Source organism: Sycon ciliatum, chromosome 1 (assembly GCF_964019385.1).
Source record: "Sycon ciliatum chromosome 1, ocSycCili1.1, whole genome shotgun sequence".
NCBI classification, from domain to species: Eukaryota; Metazoa; Porifera; class Calcarea; order Leucosolenida; family Sycettidae; genus Sycon; species Sycon ciliatum.
Window position 1 is genome coordinate 90,437,387 of NC_088643.1, and position 23,778 is coordinate 90,461,164.

Sequence of the window (23,778 nt, forward strand, 5' to 3'; positions counted from 1 at the left end):
GCCCTCTGGGGCCCTAAGTAGTCCGACAAGAAATTCATACTGCACGGCGACAAAAAGGCAGTTGGAGCAGTCTGAAATCCGGGACTTGCCGAAATCCAACCGTGACGGAACTAGCCCACTTCAGCCCCCGCATGGTAGCAGAACACAAGGCTATATCTCGCTGACTACCCATATTACGGTCACGGACAACTCCGCTGCGGACGCTCTTTCACGCGGACGATTAGTCCATTTCCTCTCATCGGCTCCCTAATCCAGCTGCTGGACTCGGATTAGTCCCGAACTCATGCTATGCGGGAGCAACTAATCATGGCAGCAAACCGGCTGAACTTCTTCTCAACCAATGCGTGCCTCCTTTTTCATTCGCTGTGTAGTCTATCTCTCTCAGCACACGTGGGTAAGCACGCAAGCACACACACACCCACGCACACGCATACATACATACATACATACATACATACATACATACATACATACATACATACACACACACATACTCTCTCTCTCTCTCTCTCTCTCTTTATCCTCCTCTCCTCCATCCCTCACCCTGCTTCGCCTCTAAGTGCTGTCGCTCCCCTCCCCTTCCTACTCGTACTAGGCGGCATTACACCAAGTCTCAGCATGTGGGGTCTACTTTGCTGTTTTGGGGCTTTGTTTGGACATGGCAAGCTGTTATCTTTTTCCTTGCGGCTGTCGTCGCTGTTGCCATTGTTGTTTAGATACCACGGCGAGCCGGCAGTACGTGCCGGTATTGGCGGGCTGGCGACCTTGTTTTACTTTCAGTAATTAACACTTTACCCGAGGTGCGACGGATTAATCCGTCACGACCGCGCAGGGCATATTGCAGACACGCGTATGTGCGTTACACACACACACTCACACATTATACGCACCCGGCGGGCAGGGCGATTGGCCCATGCTGCTTATTCAGTTGTACTAGCGGAGGCAGGGGCGATTCCCCTACGTAATCGCCCATGCGGCGGAATACCCGGCGGCCTGATACGGCGGCGTTGCGAGCAAATGCAGGGGTGGTTCCCTTTTGAGCTCTGTTTGTGGCGGCGGCAGAGGCAGGGGCAGCGCCCCTAGCCCATGCGGCGGTTGACCCGGCGGCCCGACATGGCAGTTGGCCCAGGGGTCCGATATGGCAACTGACCCGGCGGTCTGATATGGCGGCTGACCCAGCGGTCTGATATGGCGGCGGCGGCTGACCCAGCGGTCTGATATGGCGGCTGACCCAGCGGTCTGATATGGCGGCTGACCCGGCGGTCTGATACGGCGGCTATGCGAGCAAATGCAGGGGCAGCGCCCCTTTGCGCATGTTGTTTGCGGCGGCATTGGTCAAGGCAGGGGCAGCGCGCCTCGCCTGGGTGGCGTTATGCCCGGCGCTGCGGCTATGTTTGCAAAACGCAGGGGCCGCTCCCCTTTGAGCTTTGTATGTTTACAGCTATGTTTGCAAGATTCAGGGGCAGCTCCCCTTGGGGCCTGGTACAGTTATGTTTGCAAAAAGCAGGGGCAACTCCCCTCCGAGCCTTGTATGTAATCGTTTAGAGCGATGCTTGCAGAAAGCAGGGGCAGCTCCCCTTAGTGCGTGGTATGTTTACAGCTATGTTTGCGAAGAAGAAACAAAAAAAAAGGGCTTGGAGCTGGGTATGTTTACGGCCACGTTTGCAAAATGCAGGGGTAGCTCTCCTTGGAGCTTTAGCTAGTTGACAGCTACGCGACAAAATGCAGGGACAGCTCCCCTTGGAGCTTTGGATGTTTACAGCCGCAGTATGTTTGCAAAATGCAGGGGCAGCTCCCCTTGGAGCTTTTAAAACTAGTTTACAGCTGTGCGGACAAAATGCAGGGGCAGCACTCCTTGAAACTTTGGATGTTTACCACTATGTTGGCTAAATGCAGGGGCAGTTCCCCTTGGGGCTTGGATGTTTACAGCCAGGTTTGCAAAATGCAGGGGTAGCTCCCCTCAGAGCGTTGTAGGTTTACAGCTAGGTTTGCCAAATGCAGGGGCAGCTCCCCTTGGAACTTTGGATGTTTACAGCTATATTGGCAAATACAGGGGCAGCTCCCCTTGGAGCCTTCTAGTTCTACGTTTACAACTATGTTTGCAAAATGCAGGGGCAGCTCCCCTTTGAGCTTCGTAGGTTTACTGCTAGGTTTGCAAAACGCAGGGGTAGCTCCCCTTTGGAGCTTTGGATGTTTACAGCTATGCTTGCAAACTGCAGGGGCAGCTCCCCTGGGAGCTTTTGAAGTGGGATGTTTACAGGTGTGGTCGCAAAATGCAGAGGCAGCTCCCCTGGGAGCTTTGGATGTTTACAGCTATGTTTGCAAATGCAGGGTCAGCCCCCCTTGGAGCCTTGGATGCTTACAACTATGTGTGCAAAATGCAGGGACAGCTTCCCTTTGAGCTTTGTTGGTTTACAGCTAGGTTTGCAAAACGCAAGGGTAGCTCCCCTGAGCTTTGGATGTTTATAGCTATGCTTGCAAAATGCAGGGGCAGCTCCCCTTGGAGCCTTGGAAGTTTACAGCTATGTTTGCAAAATGCAGGGGCAGCTCCCCTGGGAGCATTGGATGTGTACAGCTATGTTTGCAAAATGCAGGGGCATTTCCCCTTGGAGCTTTGTATATTTACAGCTAGGCTTGCAAAATGCAGGGGCAGCTCTCCCTCGGAGCGTGGTTTGTTTGCAGCTGAGATGGGGAGTGCAACCGAAGATCTCCTTTCGAGCTTGCTTGTTCGCATTTGCTTGTTAGCACCGTAGCTCGGGCACCCAGCAGGTCCTGACTGGCCCTTAGCGCATACTCCCGGCCACATTTATTGCCTGTCGCAGGATAGGGGCCTCACCCCATATTTTTTTTGGACGATCGGCGGGCGGGAAGCCGTCATCGACCTATTAAAGAGGCAAAATACAAGAATAACTGAGAAACTAATAATTGTATACAACGCGCCAACCCTTTGGCTCTGTTGTCGGCTCTGCGGGGGGCATCCAGGCATCCCCCTCGTGCGAACACCACCCGTGGAAGCGGAAAAGTTGTGACGGCGTATTCAGTAGTGCCCAGCACCAGCAGGACCTACCAATCAGGGGAAAGCCTAGCAGTCCTTCATGGCAATTCCCTTGGTAGACCCCCTCAAGCTGACACAGGATCTGGCCACCAGGAAGGGGCCTGGACGGCAGCTCTAGGTCACCGGAAGGTGGTCAGGGTTGACCCGCAAGAGATGCATGTGCGGTGGAGCCTTTGACTAAGCGGCCACCCCTTGGGGCCAGAGAAAGCGGTCTTGAGGGGCAGGTGGTCCTTAGTTGGAGGCCTGCACCGCAAACTGTGAATGTGAGACCGTCCGTGCCCGGCGAAGGTGTCCATAGTACCAGGCGGGTAGCTAGTCCCACTTGTATCCAACACGACAGCCCTTCGGCTGTTGTTTGCCCGGCTTGGGGCGCCCAGGTATCCCCCCGTGCGAACACTACCCGCGGAAGCTGACAAATCGTCAGCGTATTCAGTAGTGCCCAGCACCAGCAGGAGCTACCAACCAGGGGAAAGCCTAGCAGTCCTTCATGGCAATGCCCTTGGTAGACGCCCTCAAGCTGACACAGGATCTGGCGGCCGGGAAGGTGCCCGGACGGCAGCTCCAGGCCGCCGGAAGGTGGTCAGGGTTGACCCGCAAGAGATACATGTGCGGTTGAGCCTGTGGCTAACGACCACCCCTTTAAGCCAGAGAAAGCGGTCCTTGGTGGCAGGTGGTCCTTGGCTGCAGGCTTGCACCGCACAACCATTATGAATGTGAGACCGTCCGTGCCCGGCGAAGTGGTCGGTAGTACCAGGCTGGTCGCTGGTCACGGTGGTCTTTAGCTACTGGTTTCACTGTATACCGAATCAGGCATGCCATAACAGGTCTACAGCGAACAGCACAGAGATCGACGGGACCAAGAATAGGGGATAGCGTGCGGCGAGGCCACCCCCATTATTTTTGGGAGGCACGGCTTCATGTTAGAGCAGTAAATTGCAGTTAGGGACTCAGCTGAGTCAAGCTGGACTCAGCGTGCCAAGTTTGGCATAATACAATAAGCGCGCTATCCCCAAACAGTTGTGTGGTTATTGTGTGAGTGTATATGCAGGAGTCCGCGGTCACGTGAGGGGGAGTGATAAATGGAAGTTTCCGGAGGAGGAAGGAGGAAACTGTAGTTATCACCAACCCTCACCGCGCCCAGCTCACGCCGCTATTGCGTGCGACCTGAGCTGGGCGCCCTGCCCAGTATGGAACTGTCCTCAAGCCAGTCACGTATTTGGCAGCCCAGTGAGCTGTCTACCGGATCGCAGCGTTTAGAAGCGCCAAATGCGGCAGGGCCAGTCTCAGGCTGGTCGCGTAGGCGGCAGGCCGGCGGGCGACCGGCAAGGCTGCATTCGCATTTGGATCACCGAAGTGATACAGGTGCTTCGACGGCACTCCGTGGCGCATCAAGGAGGCATCTGGGGCCCAGGCAGCCCGCCCGTAAGCGCACCACCGTATCAGGTATGCGCAGGTGGAGCAGCAGAGCAAGATGTGTGCCGGACACTCACCATCATCCGGTCGACTGCATGGTTGTGCGACTTTACACAGCCGTCACTCATTACTTGCTATTGCTTGCAGAAGGCCAGAATTTTTTTTCTTTCTTTTTTCGCTCTTTCCCTTCTTCCAGGCACGGCTTCATGTTAGAGCAGTAAATTGCAGTTAGGGACTCAGCTGAGTCAAGCTGGACTCAGCGTGCCAAGTTTGGCATAATACAATAAGCGCGCTATCCCCAAACAGTTGTGTGGTTATTGTGTGAGTGTATATGCAGGAGTCCGCGGTCACGTGAGGGGGAGTGATAAAGAGGGCTTTTCAAAATTATGCTCCAGATCATAATATTAATATTATCACTGAGCTCACATGAGTCTGTTTTCAGCTCACAGAAGAAATAATGAGATGTTTTGATGTCTGCATTTCTTTACCTAACTTCACTCTTCAGTGGACTATCAAGTAATCAGTTACATGTACCTCCATCCAGGACTTTCTGTTGTTTGAGCAAAGCGATATGAGCATATTGTTAGAACAGTTTCGGCTAATATGTACGTAGTACCCGAAATTGGAATAGTAGATTGGATAGTCTACTTGTAGTTGTCAATGTTATGGCTCAGTGTCTCCCCTCAATCACCTTCATCTCAGACGACGATGTGCTGGAACACATTGTGGATGTTTCGGGTGGAGGAACCGTAAAAGGTGTGCTCCCTTTTCAGTTCAGCTAAGTGTGTAGGGATCTATGTATCTGGTTTGAATTAGTGAGTGAAACACATGTAGCATGTTGAAAGGTACGACTGTTATCTACTTTTGGAGGAAACTAGTACTAATTATATGCGTAATCTCTGTCTGATGCCAACCAGGAAAGTAACACAATATAAAAACCGATCTTGTTTTAATACACTGAACTTTCTAGTAGAATTTTTTATTGTATACAAGCATCAGCTACAGCCAGTACAGCAGAAGACTAGGATGGCCCCAGACAAGAGCGGGTGCGTGAGCTACGCAGGTACTAGATGATACATGCCTGCAGCAAGGTGACAGAAATACGACAATGAAAAATGACATTGCACAAGAACAAGCACGCAATTCACTTTGCTTCTCCGATAACAACCTGGAATATATTTGTGTAGAAGGCCGATGAGGAGTGGCTACGTCCACCAGAAGCCGAGAGGGCAAGACCTATTCTCCACGTAAGCAGGTGCAGTGGTGTGTGTCTTAGTACGTAGCCCCGACATATTCCTACTCCTCTTGCAATTGAACGGCGAGGGTTTGTCAGTCTGATAGCTGTCATCTACATAATGTTATAGAGAAAGCATCCAGTCAGTGTATCCAAAGGTCACTCACTGGTCTGGATAATATCAAGTAGTACTTGTAACCTTTGGTACCTGGCATTATGATCAGTGGGAAAGCTTGATGCTCCACACCCTGTCCATAGCCGTGAGCTCATCAGCCATGATATTTTCCACCATGTGCTCAGCTGTTGGGTAGCCTCGCATAGCCAAGCCACAAACATGTTCAGTATGTAAAGCTAGACTGTATTGAAATCATTGGCATTTAAATACTGGCAGTCACTGCTGTTAGAGATCATTCCCAACTCTGGTGGGGAGGTGGGCAGTCAGTCATGAACAAACTCGTTTCCTCAACTTCTTCAACATTGTTTACGATGTTGTGTTTGCTTGAGTGCAGTCTGCAAACACATCCACTCACACTTCAATATCTGAGCTCGTGCGCGCGACAAATCTTACCTGTCTGTGCTGGAGGCGGTGTATATTGCCAACCTGAAACCTGAGCAATGTGTGCAGCAGAACTATGTGCGAAAGTTGTCACTGTTTTGACTTCGTAGTACCGCATTCCCTGCTGTTTTTTTTCAACAGTTTGATATGCTCTGTGTCAGTTTGATATGCTCTGTGTTGATGGTTTCACTATGTAGTTGGCGCCACTCTTGCTCTCTTAGTTGATATTCTTGTCACTGCTCTGACCGCTCAAAAGCTAGATATAAGGACTTGTTTGCTGCTGCTGCTCATATCACCATTCTAACGACTTTGAAGAGTACCGTATTTTCCCGAATATAAGTCGACCACCCCAAATCCAGGAGTCAATTTCATGAAAAAAAGTTTTTATAGCTCCATGACACCCACACATACAAAATGATGAATTCTCTGCGAGGAGAGATCATATCATGGCAGTAAGACAAAATCTGAACAAAACCAGTGTCACTCGCGGGACGAAAGTTCACATGGTTCGTACGGTAGTGCATTTTTGTACGGACACTCCAGTCACTTCATTTGTTGTGCCAGACTCCCGTATGTAAGTCGAGTTCCGTTTGTAAGTCGACCCCCAGCTTTTGGCGAAATTTGTGGCGCACAGAAGGTCGACTTTTATTCGGGAAAATACGGTAGTGGTACGAAAGGCCTCGTCAAAATTTCCAGTGGCTCCTTTGCGTCATGTGTTATTTGTTTTCCTCCAGCATATTAGTCTATCGAATCCTATTTTTGTTTCACCATTTCCTTCAGTCACGAGATTCCTTTGAGAAGTGTGACAAGAAAACATTCTGGAACTCAACCTTAATTGCTATGTTTGTGATATGAGCATGCGCATTATTTTATTCATTGCTGCATATACAAATAATACAGTGTTTTGTGCTTTCAAATGTCATCCTAAAACAACTTTTTGTTGAAAAAACGGCGAGACAACATTTTTAGTACTGCAATCAACAAGACAAGCTGACTCGACATTTGTGTATGCTTTATTCATGCAGTGTAAAACGGTGGAGGCAATGCGCAATAAAACGATGAAAGTAGGAAGAAGTAGTGAATGTCTCCACCGTTTTACACTGCATGAACAAAGTACATGTATACACAAATGTCGATTCAGCTTGTCTTCTTGATTGCGGTACTAAAATCTTTTTGTTGATCTTACATTTTGTGAACATGTGTAGCACGTGCCCGGAAAGACAATGTAGCCGAGAAATATTCATTTGCCAAGGCCGATGAGGGAGACTCCAGTGATGACACAGAAGCAACACAAACATCAACTAGGCATCATCATTTTAACGAGCAATTTCCAGGTAAGGATATAGTGTGCTGAAAAGGACTGATGATTGTGTGTCGACACACAGCTCTTAGTCCATTGTAAGAATGGACAGTCTTTTCTCACACTCTGTTGATGCTTAAGACAAAGACGTGCACATGGACAATTCTTGGGGACACATGCTCAGATGTTGTGCCAAGCATACTGTGATTTTTTTATGTATTAATAGTTGTTGACGAAACTTTCCTCGATTTGCCATGCATGCAGGACTGGTGGAAGCAGTTTTTGATTGGCCTGTCCATATTATAGTCTTTCATACAGTTTGTGTATGATATGGCGGGTACACATGACCTCAGCAGTAAACACGTGTTGGTGGCCAAAGAGTTGGTCCAGCTGTAGCTTGACCAACCGGACCGGTTCTGGCTAGGGTACGTGTAGTCTTGTATACATCTACACGTTGCAATAGGATTGTAGGTTTGTGATCTACAGTCAACTTCGCCAATAACGACATTCGGCGGGGCATCAGAAAAGTGTCCTTATTCGCGAAGTGTCCTTATAACCGAAGTCCCATTTGAATGTATGTGAACCCATATTTTGTATAGTATGACATGCATATCAAAATGAAGCTCTTTTCTTGCTCTATGTCAATGTGTACTTTATTTTCATATTGCAGTGAAAGGAACTAAAAATTCAATATGCAAGGGAAATCAATTGAAAAATATGCCTTTTTGAGCCATCTACAGGGCCAGAGACATGTACATGTATGATGATTACTGTACAATCATGTACAACTACATTTTCAGTAGGTATCGGTTATAGCGTGGGTGTTTGAAAAACGACTTTCTATTCTTATTTCCGATATTTCTTACACACGATAAATCAAGTGTGGCATATCATATGCATGTGCGCATGGGCAGGAAGATCATCGTACATGCAACGCAGTACTTCTGTGCATGTGGCTGGTCATAGTCCCATAGGCTTACCATGTGGCTATGCAACATGGGTTACATGACCACAACATTGGAATCTGCAGCACTACGACGCAACGAGAGTCAGATCAGAACGGAAATGGACAGTTGTAATTACTACAGGCGATACACTTTGTACTAATCTGGCATGTTTCGGGACACAAAGTCCATTCTTAGGACCGATATATTCTACTATGGGATAAAATTGCTTGTAAGAATAAATGTGCACTTGAAATCCATGTAATGATTATGAAAACATGAGCGTTCATTCTTGTAGGCAGTACCGGTATATTCTTTTACACGACCACGCTATAACCGATACGCACTGTACATTGTATACATATACATGTCATGTAGGTGTGCTGGTAAATCCAACAATTTTGAAGCCAACATAAAAAAAGGAAGAAAAAGCCCCCCCCCCCCCCCTTGGCTGTATTTTCTTGCATGTGTGCCTTTATATCCATCACCATAGGTTCTGGTACTTCTGCATGACAGGTACTTGAAATAGCTGTCAAAAGCCCAGAAAGTCGTTATTCAAGCAGTGAATATGACCTGGGGGCACTGAAAGCATGTCGCTATACGCGAATTGTCGTTATTCAGATAGTCGTTATATCCGAAGTTAAATGTATACAGTTAGATGGGTCTTTGCTCTGGGCATGGAAATTTGGTCGTTATTCGCGAATTGTCGTTATATCCGCAGTCGTTATTCGCGAAGTTGACTGTACCGGATTATCTCCATTGTAAGCCCCGCGCTTATATATTTTTTCAACCAGTCCGGACCCCGGGCTTATATTAGAGACTGGGCTTATAATTTTCAACCACCTGGTACATGTACATTGCTTATTATTTTTCTTTGTATCAGTGGCACAAAGTTTCCCAGCAGGTACCGGGACTGCAGTTTTGTGCTTCCTGGTACACTGAGTGAGTCTGAATTTAGATCTCGAGGATCACAGACTTTTACCACAGCAATCAGCATGTGGATATGTGGCACTTTGTGATGTCAAACATGCATGGACATGATCCATACAGTTCTCCATTATAAGCCCTGCGCTTATATTGGAGACTGCGCTTGTATATTTTCGAAGCCCTCTTGGAGTGCGCTTATAATAGAGACTGGGCTTCTACAAGAGATTGCGCTTCTAATAGAGATAATACGGTAGTTTATATTGATGTTGCAGTATGTACGTGAATGAAACAGTACTGTTCGCAGGCTGAGCATGCGTGTTTGTACTGTATGTTCGTTCTATAGTATGTACAGTGCAGGGTGCTGACCTGTTCAAACTTGGAGCACAGCGGCGGAGAAAGTCATCGCTTTACCAGTCAGGAAAGCTGAAAGTAAGCACCGTTCGCACATGACCTCATAAGGCGATGTCGGTAGGAAGTTGGAGGTCTTGGTCTGAGCACCTGGGGACCGGGCACTGCCCGTATCTCAGATATGCTCATAACTCAGGACAGCTCATTTACCATAATTATATCATAATAAATTATCATTTAGACCAATTTTGATGGTGTGTATTTCTGCGCACATTGCACACCTATTAAAGGCATAACAAGAATGCATTAATGAAAAATGTGTAGTGATTAGTGATTATACAGGTTGATATTCACAAGAGTTCGCTGGGGGGGGGGGGGGGGGGGACTGGAAATTAGGGGTCAAGGGGGTGTTCCGGGTACCCGGGTACCCGCCCGTTAACCTCAGGTACCGTTAGTAAAAGGGTACCCATTTGGATTTCGGTGATCCAGTCAGTACAGAGCAACACTGCTGGGATTGCGCATTCCAGACGGGAGTGAATTATTTACAACTCCACGCCGGATGTCTGCATTGTTGTTGCGTTTTTGCACCCAGTAGATCTACCTCTGCAACTATCAGACACAAATCAATTTGCGAATCATAATGTGATATCAAAATTCAACCTGAGAACAGATAAATTAATATCATGAATTATGTGAAAATTGTGCAAAAATTAAACATGGCTGCTAAAGGGTACCCGTTAACCCGCTTTAAGAAAATTACCCGTTCGTTAGTTAAAGGTACACCCGTTTGAACCCTACTGGAAATCGTAGCATCTTTTTACCAAGGCAACCCAAGCTGAATGTGCTGGGTGGAGAGACGTGCCCGTACGTACGGTGTCTGGATAAGTTGTGTTTGAGTGTACATGTATGCATTCTTATAGTTATGTCTTTGGGTATCAATGAATTATTCGAGTTCGTCAGCTAGATGGCAGTAGGTAAATTTCACGGGACATTTTGGTGAGTAAAAGTGATAGAAGTGGCGTTATTTTACTACAGTGCTGCGTACCGGTAGTATGGTTGTAACTTGTGAGTGCCATCATTAGTGTATAGTGTTTGTTGAGCAATACCACTGGGTTATAGCATAACTGTAGTAGCATAAATGTACTTAGTTCGGCAGGAAGCGTGTGTTCCTCATGGGAACAACCAACTTCAGCATAAATGTAGTACTGTAAAGCCAGTGATTGGAGTCAACGGAGTGTTTTTGCTGTCATTCAGCCTCGCCAGATGAGAATCTCTATCCTTCAGATCAGCATTCACTGTATTTGTTGTGCTGGGATGGAAGTTGCTGAAGATCTCTCCTGTTAGAATTACCCAGTTTACGTAGTTCTCCTTCTCTCTTTTATGTATAATTTGCACAGCCAACTGTGGGGAAGCGGAAACGACTGCAGACTGGTATGTTTCCTTTGCAAATTGTTCTGTTGTGACTTCTTGTTTCAACTTTTGGATTTGGCATGATCACCTCTTTTTAATTTTTTTATATTGAAAACATATTTTGTTAACCGCAATCAGTAATACAAGCTGGATCGACATTTGTGTACACTGTATTCATGTATTGTAAAACTGTGGAGACAATGTGCAATAAAACGATGAAAAATGTGAAGAAATTGTGTAGAGAAAGAAAGGGATTCAAGCAAGTTTTCGTACAACACTCATCAGGAATCGTCGTTGTACTAAAGGACACTGAAACAAAAATTGAACTATTATAGAAAATCTAGAGAAATAACACTAAGAGCAACAACAGTGAAATTTACAAGTGGGAATTTTAACAATCAAAGCGAGAAATGAACAAAGGAGAAAGGAAGGAAAGACAACGTGATAACACATAACAGCAGTACATTACACCTAGAACATTAACGGCCAAGCTTGGCCGCACTAAACACGACACGTTACTTGAACAATTTCAACCCAATTATACTATCTTTCTGTACACACAAATTAGGCTTGTACAGACGCTGATAGATAGCTTCCAACACTTTTAACTGTAGTCCATAACCATGACGACCACGGCACAATACAGTGAACGAAGAGTATGTCGATCCAGCTTGTATTACTGATTGCGGTTATCAAATTGTTGTCTCCTCGCCGTTTGTTCACATATTAAATTTTTGTTTCTCATATTTCTCCCAGGTACGTTGGTACAAGAAATTCTCAGTATATTTGCTGAAAATATGAACGGTTTAGGCCGAGTAAAAAAAATTACTAGATGATCGTCCTTTTTTTTGGAAAAATCGGGGAGGGCGGGAGGATTTTATTTTTATTTTTTTACTTTTTACCCTCTCATGCACACAGTGTACACAACAACATCAAGGTTTTTTTTCTCTTTTTTTCTTTTTTTTTCTTTTTTTCTTTTTCTTTCTTCAGCAGATCGATACTGACGTTGTGATATACTAGTAGTATGTGGTCCATATAGTAAAGAAAGTATTAAACAAAGCGTGCACATGTTTCCTGCATCCGCGATCGGTAAAAAACCAACGATTTCGGCAAAAACTCACGATTTAAAAAATAAAATATTTCTTGGGGCGCTGACAAAAACTGGGGCGGACGGGGACGATCATCTAGCTTTTTTTTTACTTGGCCTTAGATGCAGAATGTGACAAGTGTCAATTTTTGGAAATTGAGATTTTGGCTCAGTGTCCCTAATCAACAGGCTATGTAGCACCTTCATACAAGTTTCACCTTGAACATCCAACCAGAGAGCCACTTCAAAATCTCGACTGAAATATGGATTGGATAACAATACACTTAAAACATTAATCCTTTTTCTGGCCACTATCCGAGAAGCGACAGAATAGACTTGTTGGTTTTTGCATTCAAATCGTCATTATGTAGTCTGATGATTGCAGCTCATGCCCGTGCATGTTCATGAAACACGGAGTAGCAGCCGTTATAGCTTGTGTGCATTGTTCTGTCGCATACAGTGTATGTTGAGTTGCTGGAGAACCTGCTGGTGTTTGGACGTGATAAGCATCTTGACCTGTGTTCATCCTTGATGTTGCCTTTCTTGATACAGGTGATGACGATGAAGATGATGATGGTTTGGACAGCCAGGGAGAGTCTGGGCAATCCACAAGTGACAGTGACTCCGATGATGAGTCTCGCCACAGCGCCTGTAGTGATTCCACTGATAGTGCTGCTCAGACTACATCCAAGCAACAGATGAATTCCAGAAAGAAGTATGCCTTAACCTTATTGCTATCACGGTGTTCTAAGTTTGAATTACCTTCTAGTATGAATGTATAATACTTGGACCTATTGTTGTGGTGGCATCCTAAGGATTCTATGGGTTGAGGAAATAGGGCTGAAACGAACGTAAAATTTGACGATTCAAACGTTCTAGATGTTAACGAATGAACAAACGAACATACTCTAACATTCACCTCACACGTGCGTGCTCACGCACAAACCGGTATAGGCAAAAAAAACAGTGGAATTTTTGAATACGTCCTTCATGACGCTTTCGAAAGTTGCCGGCATAATGGAAACAATGGTCATTCAACATTGTTCAAAGGTCTGGACAAATAGAGAGACTCCCAAACAGGTAAACACTAAACACACAAACAAAATCAGGGAAAAAGAACGTGCGGAGGGGCTCTGACACCCAAATTAAAAAAATGTATAAAAGCGGAAACATGAAAGACCTCAACACAGACAGTGAATTAGAAGAAGAAAGCAATGTGAAACTTGGTCATTTAACTTTGTTCAAGGGTCTGGACAAATAGAGACTCCCGAACAGGCAAACCCATAAATGAAAACAGCTAAAAAAAAAAGAACGGGTAGAGGGCCCCTGACACCCAAAGAACAAATAAATAGCGGAAGACCTCAACACAATGAAACAGGGTCATTCCAAATTTTTAAAAGTATCTGAACGAATATAGAGACTTCCGAACAGACAAGTGCGCAAACAAAACAGTGAAGGAACGGGTAAAGGGATAGAAACGCATGGGCATACATCGGGGTACTCAGTGTGGTTCACATCAACCAGTAGCCTCTAGACAACACAGAGATAATAGAGAGGTTCCGCACTACGTAAAGTTGAGCAACTTTACGTTAGTGGGCGGGAAAAACCCGTGAATTCGCGAGTTTGCACTCCACTTACGGAAAGTTGTCTACGTAGAGTACGTAGATAGGGCTCTGATAACGTAGGTGCTCTGTAAGTGGATTGGGGTACAAATTTATGACTCCCCAGGTCGATCCAGTCATACATGCCGCGTTCGGAGTTGCCAAGGTTGAAGGGCAGCTACGTGATTTGAAAACTCCGTATGGCGGAACGCCGATCCGCATGCAGTTTACGTAAGACTTTCCGTAGATCGACTACGTTTTTACGAACGTAATAATTACGTTATGCGGAACCTTTCTAATGAGAGAGAAAGAATGAGGAGCTCTGCAGGCTTGATTTACGTGTGTTTGCGTGTGTGTGTGTGTGTGTGTGTTTGCATGTGTGTGTGTTTGTGTGTGCGTGTGTGTGCGTTTGTGTGTGTTTCTCAGATCAAAACCTGGATCCAAGCCAGTACAGGTAGGACATGTAGCCTCTTCTGCATTCCGAGATATTGTTTTCTCACACCATGTGTGTTGCACAAGCCATGTGCAGCCTGACCAACGTGCACACCCGTGCATTATGTATACAAAAACAATAATTTAAAAATGTCTCCCATGTTAAAGGCACATATTAACTTTCGACTATTTTCGGCCTGGGAAGTTTTGGCTGAAATTTGGTTTTGCAAGGTTCAGTGTGACAGTAGGGAGGTTTAGTCCCACGTAATCCGTGTGTACTTTACGTGTGTGTACCACGTGATACTCCGTGACCCACGTACAGCCGTTTTCTGATTCACGACATACCGTGTATGGAGGCTCACCCACGTTTCGCCAGAACGTGAGTGAAAATCAGAATGGAGCGCATTGTGCAAGCTGTGAGGGTGCTGAGCTGAAGAAGTTTTCGAAGCACGAAATCAAAATATTCTATAAGTTTCATCTTTGGCCAAGTTTGGGCCTTTCGCTTCCGCAGAAAACTTATTTTATATCAAGTCAACAGTGCAGAAGCCCTATAACTAAACATACTATTCCTTGCCCTCTCCTAACCCCCCACGTAGATTACCAAAAATCACAGAGACCTGCATACTGTAAGTCTACAAATTCTCGGTTGTCTTTTCAAACTGAGCTAAGCTACTTTACTGCTCCATGCTATTATAATGTTAAGCTTCCAATTTGTACTTAGTGCTTTGAAGTAGGTTGGCTGTAGTGTGCATGGTGTGTAGGGAGAAGCAGTGTGCCAATGCTGTCTTCTTCTGTTACCTGCTTTGATGTGTAGCTGAGTGGCCATGAAGAATATTTTCACTTGCACGGGGACAACAGTGTAGCCACGTCTGATGCTACTCTGGCACACTTGAAGCAGCCCATGCTGGATTTACAGGTATGCGTTAGCTTAGTGCTAGTGTGACAGTGCTAGTGTGACAGTGCTAGTGTGACAGTGCTATATCAAGCCTATAATGTACTGTTGGCTACCAGCAATTGGTATTTCTGGCCGAGTGCAATGCCTTCCAAACAATACTGTGCCGTACGTTATATTCTGCAGCTTGTAAACGAGCACGAATCGACTCTGGACTCGTCAGCGGGGTTGGGGGACTTGTTTGGCAACTCATTTCTAACGAATGCTGCTGAATGACTTGCCAATGCTTCGTCAGGTGATGACTGTCCGCTCTCATGCTGCATGCATTCCTGGCTGCCAGGCACAGCGGTTCGAATTGACATGATGGCAGGCTTCAGCGCATGACTGACATGCGTCATGGAAGCAACAGTAGGCAATTCACTTTCAATGCGGCCAGGATTGAGTTTTTGACTCTGGCTAAATTTTCTTCTTCCACTCTATTGTCGCCATGGCTGGCTATTGGTCACATCACCTCTTCAAAAATTAAAAAATTATGACGTTGCTACCTCTATCCCACCAGCTTTTTTTCCCCCAATGGTTTCACTAGTCGATGCACTCGTGTGTTTGTCTATCTGTTGTGTTGATGTTGATGGCATGCTTTGCCAGGCAGTACGAGCCCTGTTACAGGATGCACCGGATGGACACAAGAGTCATCGCTCACAGCTCCACTCTCGCTACACATCACGCTTTTCGCACTGGTCTTTGCTTCTGCAGTAAGTGAAGATGGTTGGGGTCTGTGGTGAGTCTGGTGACTGAAGATTTTCAACTGTTGGCAGGCACATGCGCATTGTGGCGTATGTTTTGAGAGACATACCCAGCTTACTGTAGGAGTTTGCTTGTCCCAGGCGTCTCTGCACCTGATTTGTATGGAACCTTTTCTTGGCAGATGCAGCGCCTCAAAGCGAAGCTGACCCTGTCTCACAACCATGCCCTATATGGGGCCAGTTCTCTTTGGCTGTACCTTCATAATATGTGTGAATCACGAGTCCTCGGGTTCAAGACCCACGCTGGTAATGGGGAAGCGTACTGTGCTAACAAATGCTGCAATGTCAACCTGAGCCAGTTCACATGCAGCGAACTGCACTGACACCCACCATCAACTGGATATTGACTTCTGTCTGTGTAGCAACACTGTACGTGTACTGGGTGCAATTCATACATTGACCTTGTTTTCCTTATCTCTCCCCCTCCCCCCCCCCCCCCCATCCTCTCTTGTGCAGGTCGAGTGATACCCCCCCCATCCTCTCTGTGCAGGTCGAGTGATACCCCCCCCCCCATCCTCTCTTGTGCAGGTCGAGTGATATCCCCCCCCCCCATCCTCTCTTGTGCAGGTCGAGTGATACCCCCCCCCCCATCCTCTCTTGTGCAGGTCGAGTGATACCCCCCCCCCCCCCCATCCTCTCTTGTGCAGGTCGAGTGATACCCCCCCCCCATCCTCTCTTGTGCAGGTCGAGTGATACCCCCCCCCCATCCTCTCTTGTGCAGGTCGAGTGATACCCCCCCCCCCCATCCTCTCTGTGCAGGTCGAGTGATAGCTTTAAAGTGTACTAGCACTTCATGTGCACTCAGTGATAATGTTTTCTTATATTCCGTGTTGCCGTTCAGGCAAGGATCAAACTTATTATTGTATGGATTGGGCTCTAAGCGCCAGCTTTTAGAAGAGTTTCGCAACGAGTATCTTCAAGAAAACCTGCATATCGTCATCAATGGATACTTTCCCGGCCTGCAGTTCAAAGACGTAAGGACAATTACAAGAGTTTTTACTTTTTAGGAAATGTGTGAACATGGGCACTGTGAATACGCTGAGAATAAACTCTACATGAATTTCAGGACTCCATGGCAGCTGCATTTATGGTTGAATATCTTGGTGGTTCAGACACACCTGGCGAAAAGGCAATAACCACACACCTGCCCACACAAAATCATTGAGTTACAAAGCTGCACTCCGGCACAAAGCTCTCCTTCACACACCACCACAATCAGTTTGCACAGTGTAACTTTGCGGTTTGTAGTGGCTTGAAAAGAACAGGAAGCACTTCCAAGGCTACAACCCCATATGTAACTGTTTTGTCTATTTATTGACGCTCAGTCGGTAGAGCATAAGACTCTTAATCTCATGTTTGTGGGTTCAAGCGCCACGATGTCCACCATTGTTGAACTATCATAGAGCCCCTTTTTCAGCACTCACAGTAAGGACGACTTAAGCTGAGGTAGACTTTAGTATTGGGGGAAGCGATAAGGGGAGACAGACACACTGAGAGACGGTGGACTACACCGTGAAGCAGGACTGAGAAAGAGATCCTGTGACTCAGCGCGTTCGGTAAGTCATGTGCAGACTTGTGTCTGTGGCAACCAACCTCTGGGATAATCTAACACATGCTACTGGTATGACATAATAATTATGTTATATGCAACTATAATGCAAGCATATAGCAACCGGTTTATGGTTGCAGTCAGGAACACTGTTCTCACCAAAGTGTGTCCTCCGCCTGGACCTGCTGTCATCCTCAAGCATGGTATGATGTGCTATGTGTGTGTATGTGTATACAGGTGCTTACTCAACTTACTGAATACCTTGGTTGTTCATCAACGTTTCGAGTTCCTGGCGACCAGTGCCAGTACATATGCAAGCGTTTCAGTGAAGGTCAGTTTGTAGCGACCTCGCAAGCTAACCATTCGAGTGTCCTGACCTTTTTCAGGTGTAACACATGAAGTAACTGCCGACGTGTGTGCTCCAGGTGTTGCGCGCTTGAATAATTTGAGCCACTTTGAAATGAAGGACAATTGACCTATCACCCTTCTTGTTGCGTTAGTTGGCTGCATCTGATCGCTTGATCTCATTACTGGGAGCCACGGCAGTTGGCACGGAAGCAGAAAGGTTGTTCTTGACCCGCCCTGTGCACAGGTCCATGGTATTTATTTACATTTTATGGCAGTTGGTGCCCAGCAAGAGGCGGTAAGAAATGGAGTGTGGAGAACCATGTACCTGTCCATGTATTTCTAGGAGCTATGATCTGCAGTAGTATGAATACTCATTGTACATTCTATGATCTGCAGTAGTATGAATACTCATTGTACATTCGGTTCACTTTTTCTGCAGGTACAGAGCAGCTGTATATCTTGGTGCACTGTATTGATGGTGTGTCTTTACGAAGTGACAAGGTAAGAGCCTGTGTAGAACATGTGCAGTACCAGGACACTGTTACATTCAATACGTCTTCAGTAGCATACTAGTCTAGTATGCTACTGAAGACGTATTGAATGTAACAGTGTCCTGGGACTGCACATGTTCTAACTATTACTAGTACATCAGGCCGGTGCTGATGTATGGGTGGCCCTGCCACAGCAAGGGGTCTACAATTAACAATGCCCTGTTTTCGGGGGTTTCCCTCTGCTCCTTTTTTTTTAACCATATTAAAAGATCATTTGGGATTTTCATCATGCAGCTCTGAAAAATTGAGCGCCTGTAAACTTTGAACATTTTCTAGAAGACAGTCGTGCACTGCTACGTGACCTTTATTATAGCGCAGAGCTCAGGAATTCCTGAAAACCACTTTCTTCCTTTGCGATTGATCTGTTGTATTTTGACAGAGCTGCAGTGATTGTTGACTGGGGTCAATTAGGTGCCGTGTACTACGTAACTGCACCTTTTATGAACAAATGTCACCTGGATATGTGTAGTGCTGAATGCGGTGGTGGTTGTGTATGAGCACGAGGACATGTGTATGGGTGTGCAACTGTGCATGCTCACGTGTGTGTGTGTGTGTGTGTGTGTGTGTGTGTGTGTGTGTGTGTGTGTGTGTGTGTGTGTGTGTGTGTGTGTGTGTGCCATCTAGTTCGGTTGGTGGGTACACTTATGCCGGATAGTGTCGGGTCTGTTGCCAACGGGCTCGGCTGCTTGAAGGTGTAATGTTGTATCTACCACCTTTGTTGGTTTCACGGTTCATATACTTTCTATTTGAAGTATACATACCTGTTAACCATGGACTACTTCTGGCTAGATTAACTCTTGTGTGATCATGGTGCTAGTGAAGCTTGTATCAGATCCACTCTGATTTAGCCACCCACACTAGTAGCAAGTATTACCTTCACTGGGGGCAGGGGTAACTGCAGTTGGATCCCGGGACGGATACCCTGATGCCGTCAATCCTTTTTCTGCACCTTGTCCTCACCCACTTACTGAGGTGTGGTGAGCCCATAAGTGGGATAATTTTCAAGTCCACCCAGAGTTTTGGGGATTTCAGGGGGTGTCTGCAGTTGGGCGGTTCAATAGCCAATTGAGTCATCTTTCCAAGATTCCTTTTGAGTCTCTCTCCCCTCTCCCGGGGAGACCCACGTGACCAGTTTTGGCAGTGAGCAACAAGTACAAGTGTGTGTGTGTGTGTGTGTGTGTGTGTGTGTGTGTGTGTGTGTGTGTGTGTGTGTTTGCGTGCCTGTCATGTACATGTACGTGTAAACGTGGATCCTTGCAATCCCCATTTCATGTACATGTATACTGGTATGTATATTCATTTGTTGTGTTACCTACAATGTAGATACAAGGCTATCTAAGCGAGTTGGCCCAATGTCGGAACATCCACATAATCGCAAGCAGTGACCACATCAACGTTCCAACCAGTATGTTTTGTATGCTGTTGAGAACTGCAAATATTTTTTGTGGCGTACTGTAAACTGCCTAATATTCGCGACGGATTAATGTTCGCTATTTTCGCGAGAAGAGCGTAACGTGAGTATTAATCATCGTGAAATTTAACTTCAACAGTGGGTGTATGTAAGCGGCCCCAGTGCTTCGCGAACTTTTGCCATCGCAAACTCGCTGGTTCTAAGAAATCGCGAAAATTTAGTGACGCGAGTATTGGGCGGTTTACAGTACTCTAACTCACTGCTACGTTCATTGATCACGAAGTACGAATGCTGTGCATGTGCCTTCAATAGCAAGGATTTATTAGCGCTCGAGCGTGGCGTGATACGATTAATTTTATAGGGCTTGAAAGTGCTACGTCACTCCATAGCAATGGCATAGCAACAATTTGAAAAATTCGAAAACTGGATCACCTGGATCCAGTTTTTGTATGGATCCAAGCACATTTCAAGCGGTCTCACTCACAGCAAGGTGATGTTGCCAGTGAAACTGACTGATTTGGCTAGTGGGGGCGGGGTGACAACTGGTGGCGAAGTAAAAGTTGCACCTGCATACGACATGAGTAGGTTGCTATGCACCCACATACTGAGGCAATAGCAAAGTCACACCTTAGTGGATCCAAAATAGAAATCTGATGTCAATTTACTACTCCCAAGCCGTTTTTGACGTCATCACTTTCAAGCCCTATTGACCTACGCCGTTTAGGCGCTGCATCTGCGCCTTTGATCCTAGAGGGTGGTGGCGTTCCCACGGCGGATGCGGAAAACTCGGCTTCCAGCCGAGTCTCACGCGAACCGTAAAATTTATTTTATTTTTAATGTACACACAGGTATACAGAACATATTCTCACGGCCTTATTTTGAGTGTAGTAAGTTTGAATGTGTTGTCTGTTCAGTGTGGGATGGCTCCCGTCTCGTTCAGTTCAATTGGCTATGGCAGGAGGTACACACATTCTGCAACTACATCGAAGAGACTTCCTATGAGAATTCTATTATGGTGCGACAGACTGGAAAACTGGTCTACACAGCTCTCGTACACGTCATGGAATCCCTTACACGCAATGGAAGGTATGTCAGTGGTATATGCATACTTCTTTTCTGCTGAACGTTTCCCTTCGATTGGTCTTCGCAATGTCGTTTCTCATGAAGAAATGTTTGCTCGCCCTCCTGGCCATTCAATCCAGTCTATCATATGTGTGCAAATGTGTACTTCAGTATTGGTATGTGTGAACACGTTTGTTGGATTTTGAATGTTCAGGGGAATCTTCAAGTTGCTAGCTGAAGCCGAGCTTCAACGGGAGTCTTCTAGTACCGCCCCAGGTTAGCTTTTTCATATTCATATGCAGGTCCTTTACCTTTGATTTTACTTGCTATCACTTCTACTGACTAAGGATGCATTGGATTTACACAGGCAGGTCCTTAGTAGTATCACGCCCCATCTATTATGGCGGTCAACAGGCTGGGTTGCTAGGGTCTCCCTCCATTCCCTGCAATTTAATCCTGAGTTGTTTAGGCCGAGCGTACATACTCCTTGTTCCAACGCCCTGCTGATGTCAGTCCATTTTTCTTCACTTATTTCCTTTTTTTCCATTGCTCACTGAAATGATAGTTAAGTCATTGAATTGCCCACTTACCTTGCCAGACGTTGGTCTGATTCAGTGATTCGCATCTTGTTCTCAACTTCAGGTATGGCGTTCCAAGACCTGTTCTCTCACTGCAAAGAGAGCTTTCTCGTCAGTAGCGACCAGGCTTTGCGAGCACAGCTTACGGAATTCCTTGACCACAAGCTTGTCAAGTCGAAAAAGGTGAGTGTGTCTTCAGAATGTCAGTTGGAATTTTTATTGTAGCTGCCATTCATTCACAGCAGCAGACAGTGATACCAAGTGGCTTTTATAGACAAGAGTTGAAAAGCACTACTCGCCCCATTGAGAAATTTATTGTCTGGTGCAACTACTAAATTACTCCACACCGAAGTGACTACTGTAAACCGTGAAATTATTGCCATGGTCTAATTTCTGAGAAATTCGCGACCGCGTGGAAATCGCGAAATTTAGACAGCGCGAAAAGGAGATCCATGAAAGGTTTAGCAAGAATGCCACAGGTTTAGCGAGAATGCCATTCTGCAATCGCAAAATTAAAACCTCGCAAACCTGTCCGGATTCTGAAAACGCGAACTAAAAACGCCGCGAAAATTTCACGCTTTCCAGTAGTTACTAGTGCAGCAGTTACGTTAATGAAGAGCAGATTGCAGTTAGATGGTGATTGTGCTTGGCTGCAAAAAAAGGTCAAATGCAAAAAGGAGGTAGAGGGCACCATCCATAGAGTTAGTTGTCTTTACAAACGTACATGTTACTGTGCACTCGGGAGGGACATTGTTTGCTTTGAAAACAGACATCGGTTCCTTCAACGCAATCTTTCCCGGAATCTTCTTGAGTGTTGGCAGCAATGCCAATGAGTAGACGAGATGTGCACCGAGGTATATCCAGGAGTGAAGAGTGGCGTTATGTGAGCAAAGGTCTAGTTTTTTTTTGTAGGGTGCCGTCGCTGCCAGTTGCTTTGGACGGATTGGTCTTTGCGTGGTGCCTGAACCGGGCCAGAAACCCAGGAATTGTTCTCGCAGTTCCTCTAAGGCAGGTGCACCAAGCTGGCGTTGATAGCTTGACTGTTCTCCATGCTTGCTAAACGGTCAGCACCATGCCCACACTCAGTCTCCGGTGGTCAGCTACTGTAGTTGTTTCGACTGTGTTGCATACAACCAGCAGCAGAGCTCAGAGTCACTGCGGCCAAGTTTCACAAATGCCTACTAGGCCTCACATGTACACTGTACATTGTGGATGGGAGACGACAAACTGACCGTATGGTGAAGTGCATCAGCGAAACACTGCCCTCTAAAGTCTATACACATACAGTGACCATGTACACCCATCCTAATCACTGGGCTTGTATCACTGGGTTTGTATCACTGGGTTTGTTCTCTTTGTCTAGGGGCAAGATGGTGTGGAGTATTTGTCTCTAGCTGTTGAGCGCAATGTTGTCGAGCAGTATCTGTCAACTCTGGATGACTCCTGATCGCAGAGGACTCACTCCAGCATGCAGCTAAGACCTCTCAATGTTTCCTTTCAACCCATGCACTCTTTTCTGACGTTTTCACCTCTATTTTCTTATTCTTCCTGACCTGGACTGTCTCTGTTGACAACGTACTCTAGTTTTTATCGAAATGTCGAAGTCGTATTTTGTGGCCTTTTGGTGTGTTTTGGTCTTCCTTTTGTGTCTTTCTGGTGCATTTCAGAGTGTTGTGTTTCATCAGAAAATCACCCCGTAAGTGTGCCTGTGTGCCTTTTTTAATGCTTCTGAAGTACTTGAATTTTTAAATAACTTTTAAATATCTTGAATTGAGTTACCAATACCATGATTTCTAAACTCTCTGCATGCATGGCATAGCTTTGTCACTCCAAACATTTGATGCCTGCTGCACTCCCTGGATCGTGTGCAAACGATAGCACTGTGTGTGTAGTGCCGTATGCAAGCTGTTTTCTTCAGCTTTTGCATACTAGTAGTCCCTCCACTTCAGTGGACATTGAGACTCATGACTAATGATTGGCCGTCTAATGTAATGGTAGTCGTGGAACCACGCCTAAGCTATGGTATACATGGTCGTGTACATCTTCTGGGACCAGGGGTTTGTAATATCTAGGGCTGCGACATGGGCGAGCATGACTTGATGTTGGTTTGGCTCCCGGGGCTGCCCAGTCCAGTCCCTCTTGGAGCAGTGCTGATCAGTGGATCAGCAAGTTTCAGCCTGGATCGCAATCCTATCTCGCCTGGACCATGAATCTCATAACGTTAGAGAAGTACCTAATCTGGGTTCGAAATGCACATCGATTCGGGTACGCACTGCT

The 23,778-nt window shown here is 46.1% G+C and overlaps 1 protein-coding gene across 1 annotated transcript; it reads left to right on the plus strand.

Annotated features, from left to right (window-relative positions):
- Positions 1–4,885: 4,885 nt before the first annotated feature.
- Positions 4,886–23,528, plus strand: LOC135806385 (origin recognition complex subunit 2-like). Its single transcript, XM_065320562.1, has 16 exons — positions 4,886–5,224; positions 7,464–7,592; positions 9,773–9,858; positions 11,175–11,208; positions 12,827–12,989; positions 14,302–14,329; positions 15,122–15,223; positions 15,845–15,951; positions 16,844–16,976; positions 17,789–17,882; positions 18,339–18,400; positions 19,774–19,855; positions 20,776–20,947; positions 21,138–21,199; positions 21,566–21,684; positions 22,865–23,528. Exons 1-16 carry the CDS (start codon positions 5,134–5,136, stop codon positions 22,946–22,948), a joined length of 1,548 nt encoding a protein of 515 aa, XP_065176634.1. The 5' UTR covers positions 4,886–5,133; the 3' UTR covers positions 22,949–23,528.
- Positions 23,529–23,778: the final 250 nt, after the last annotated feature.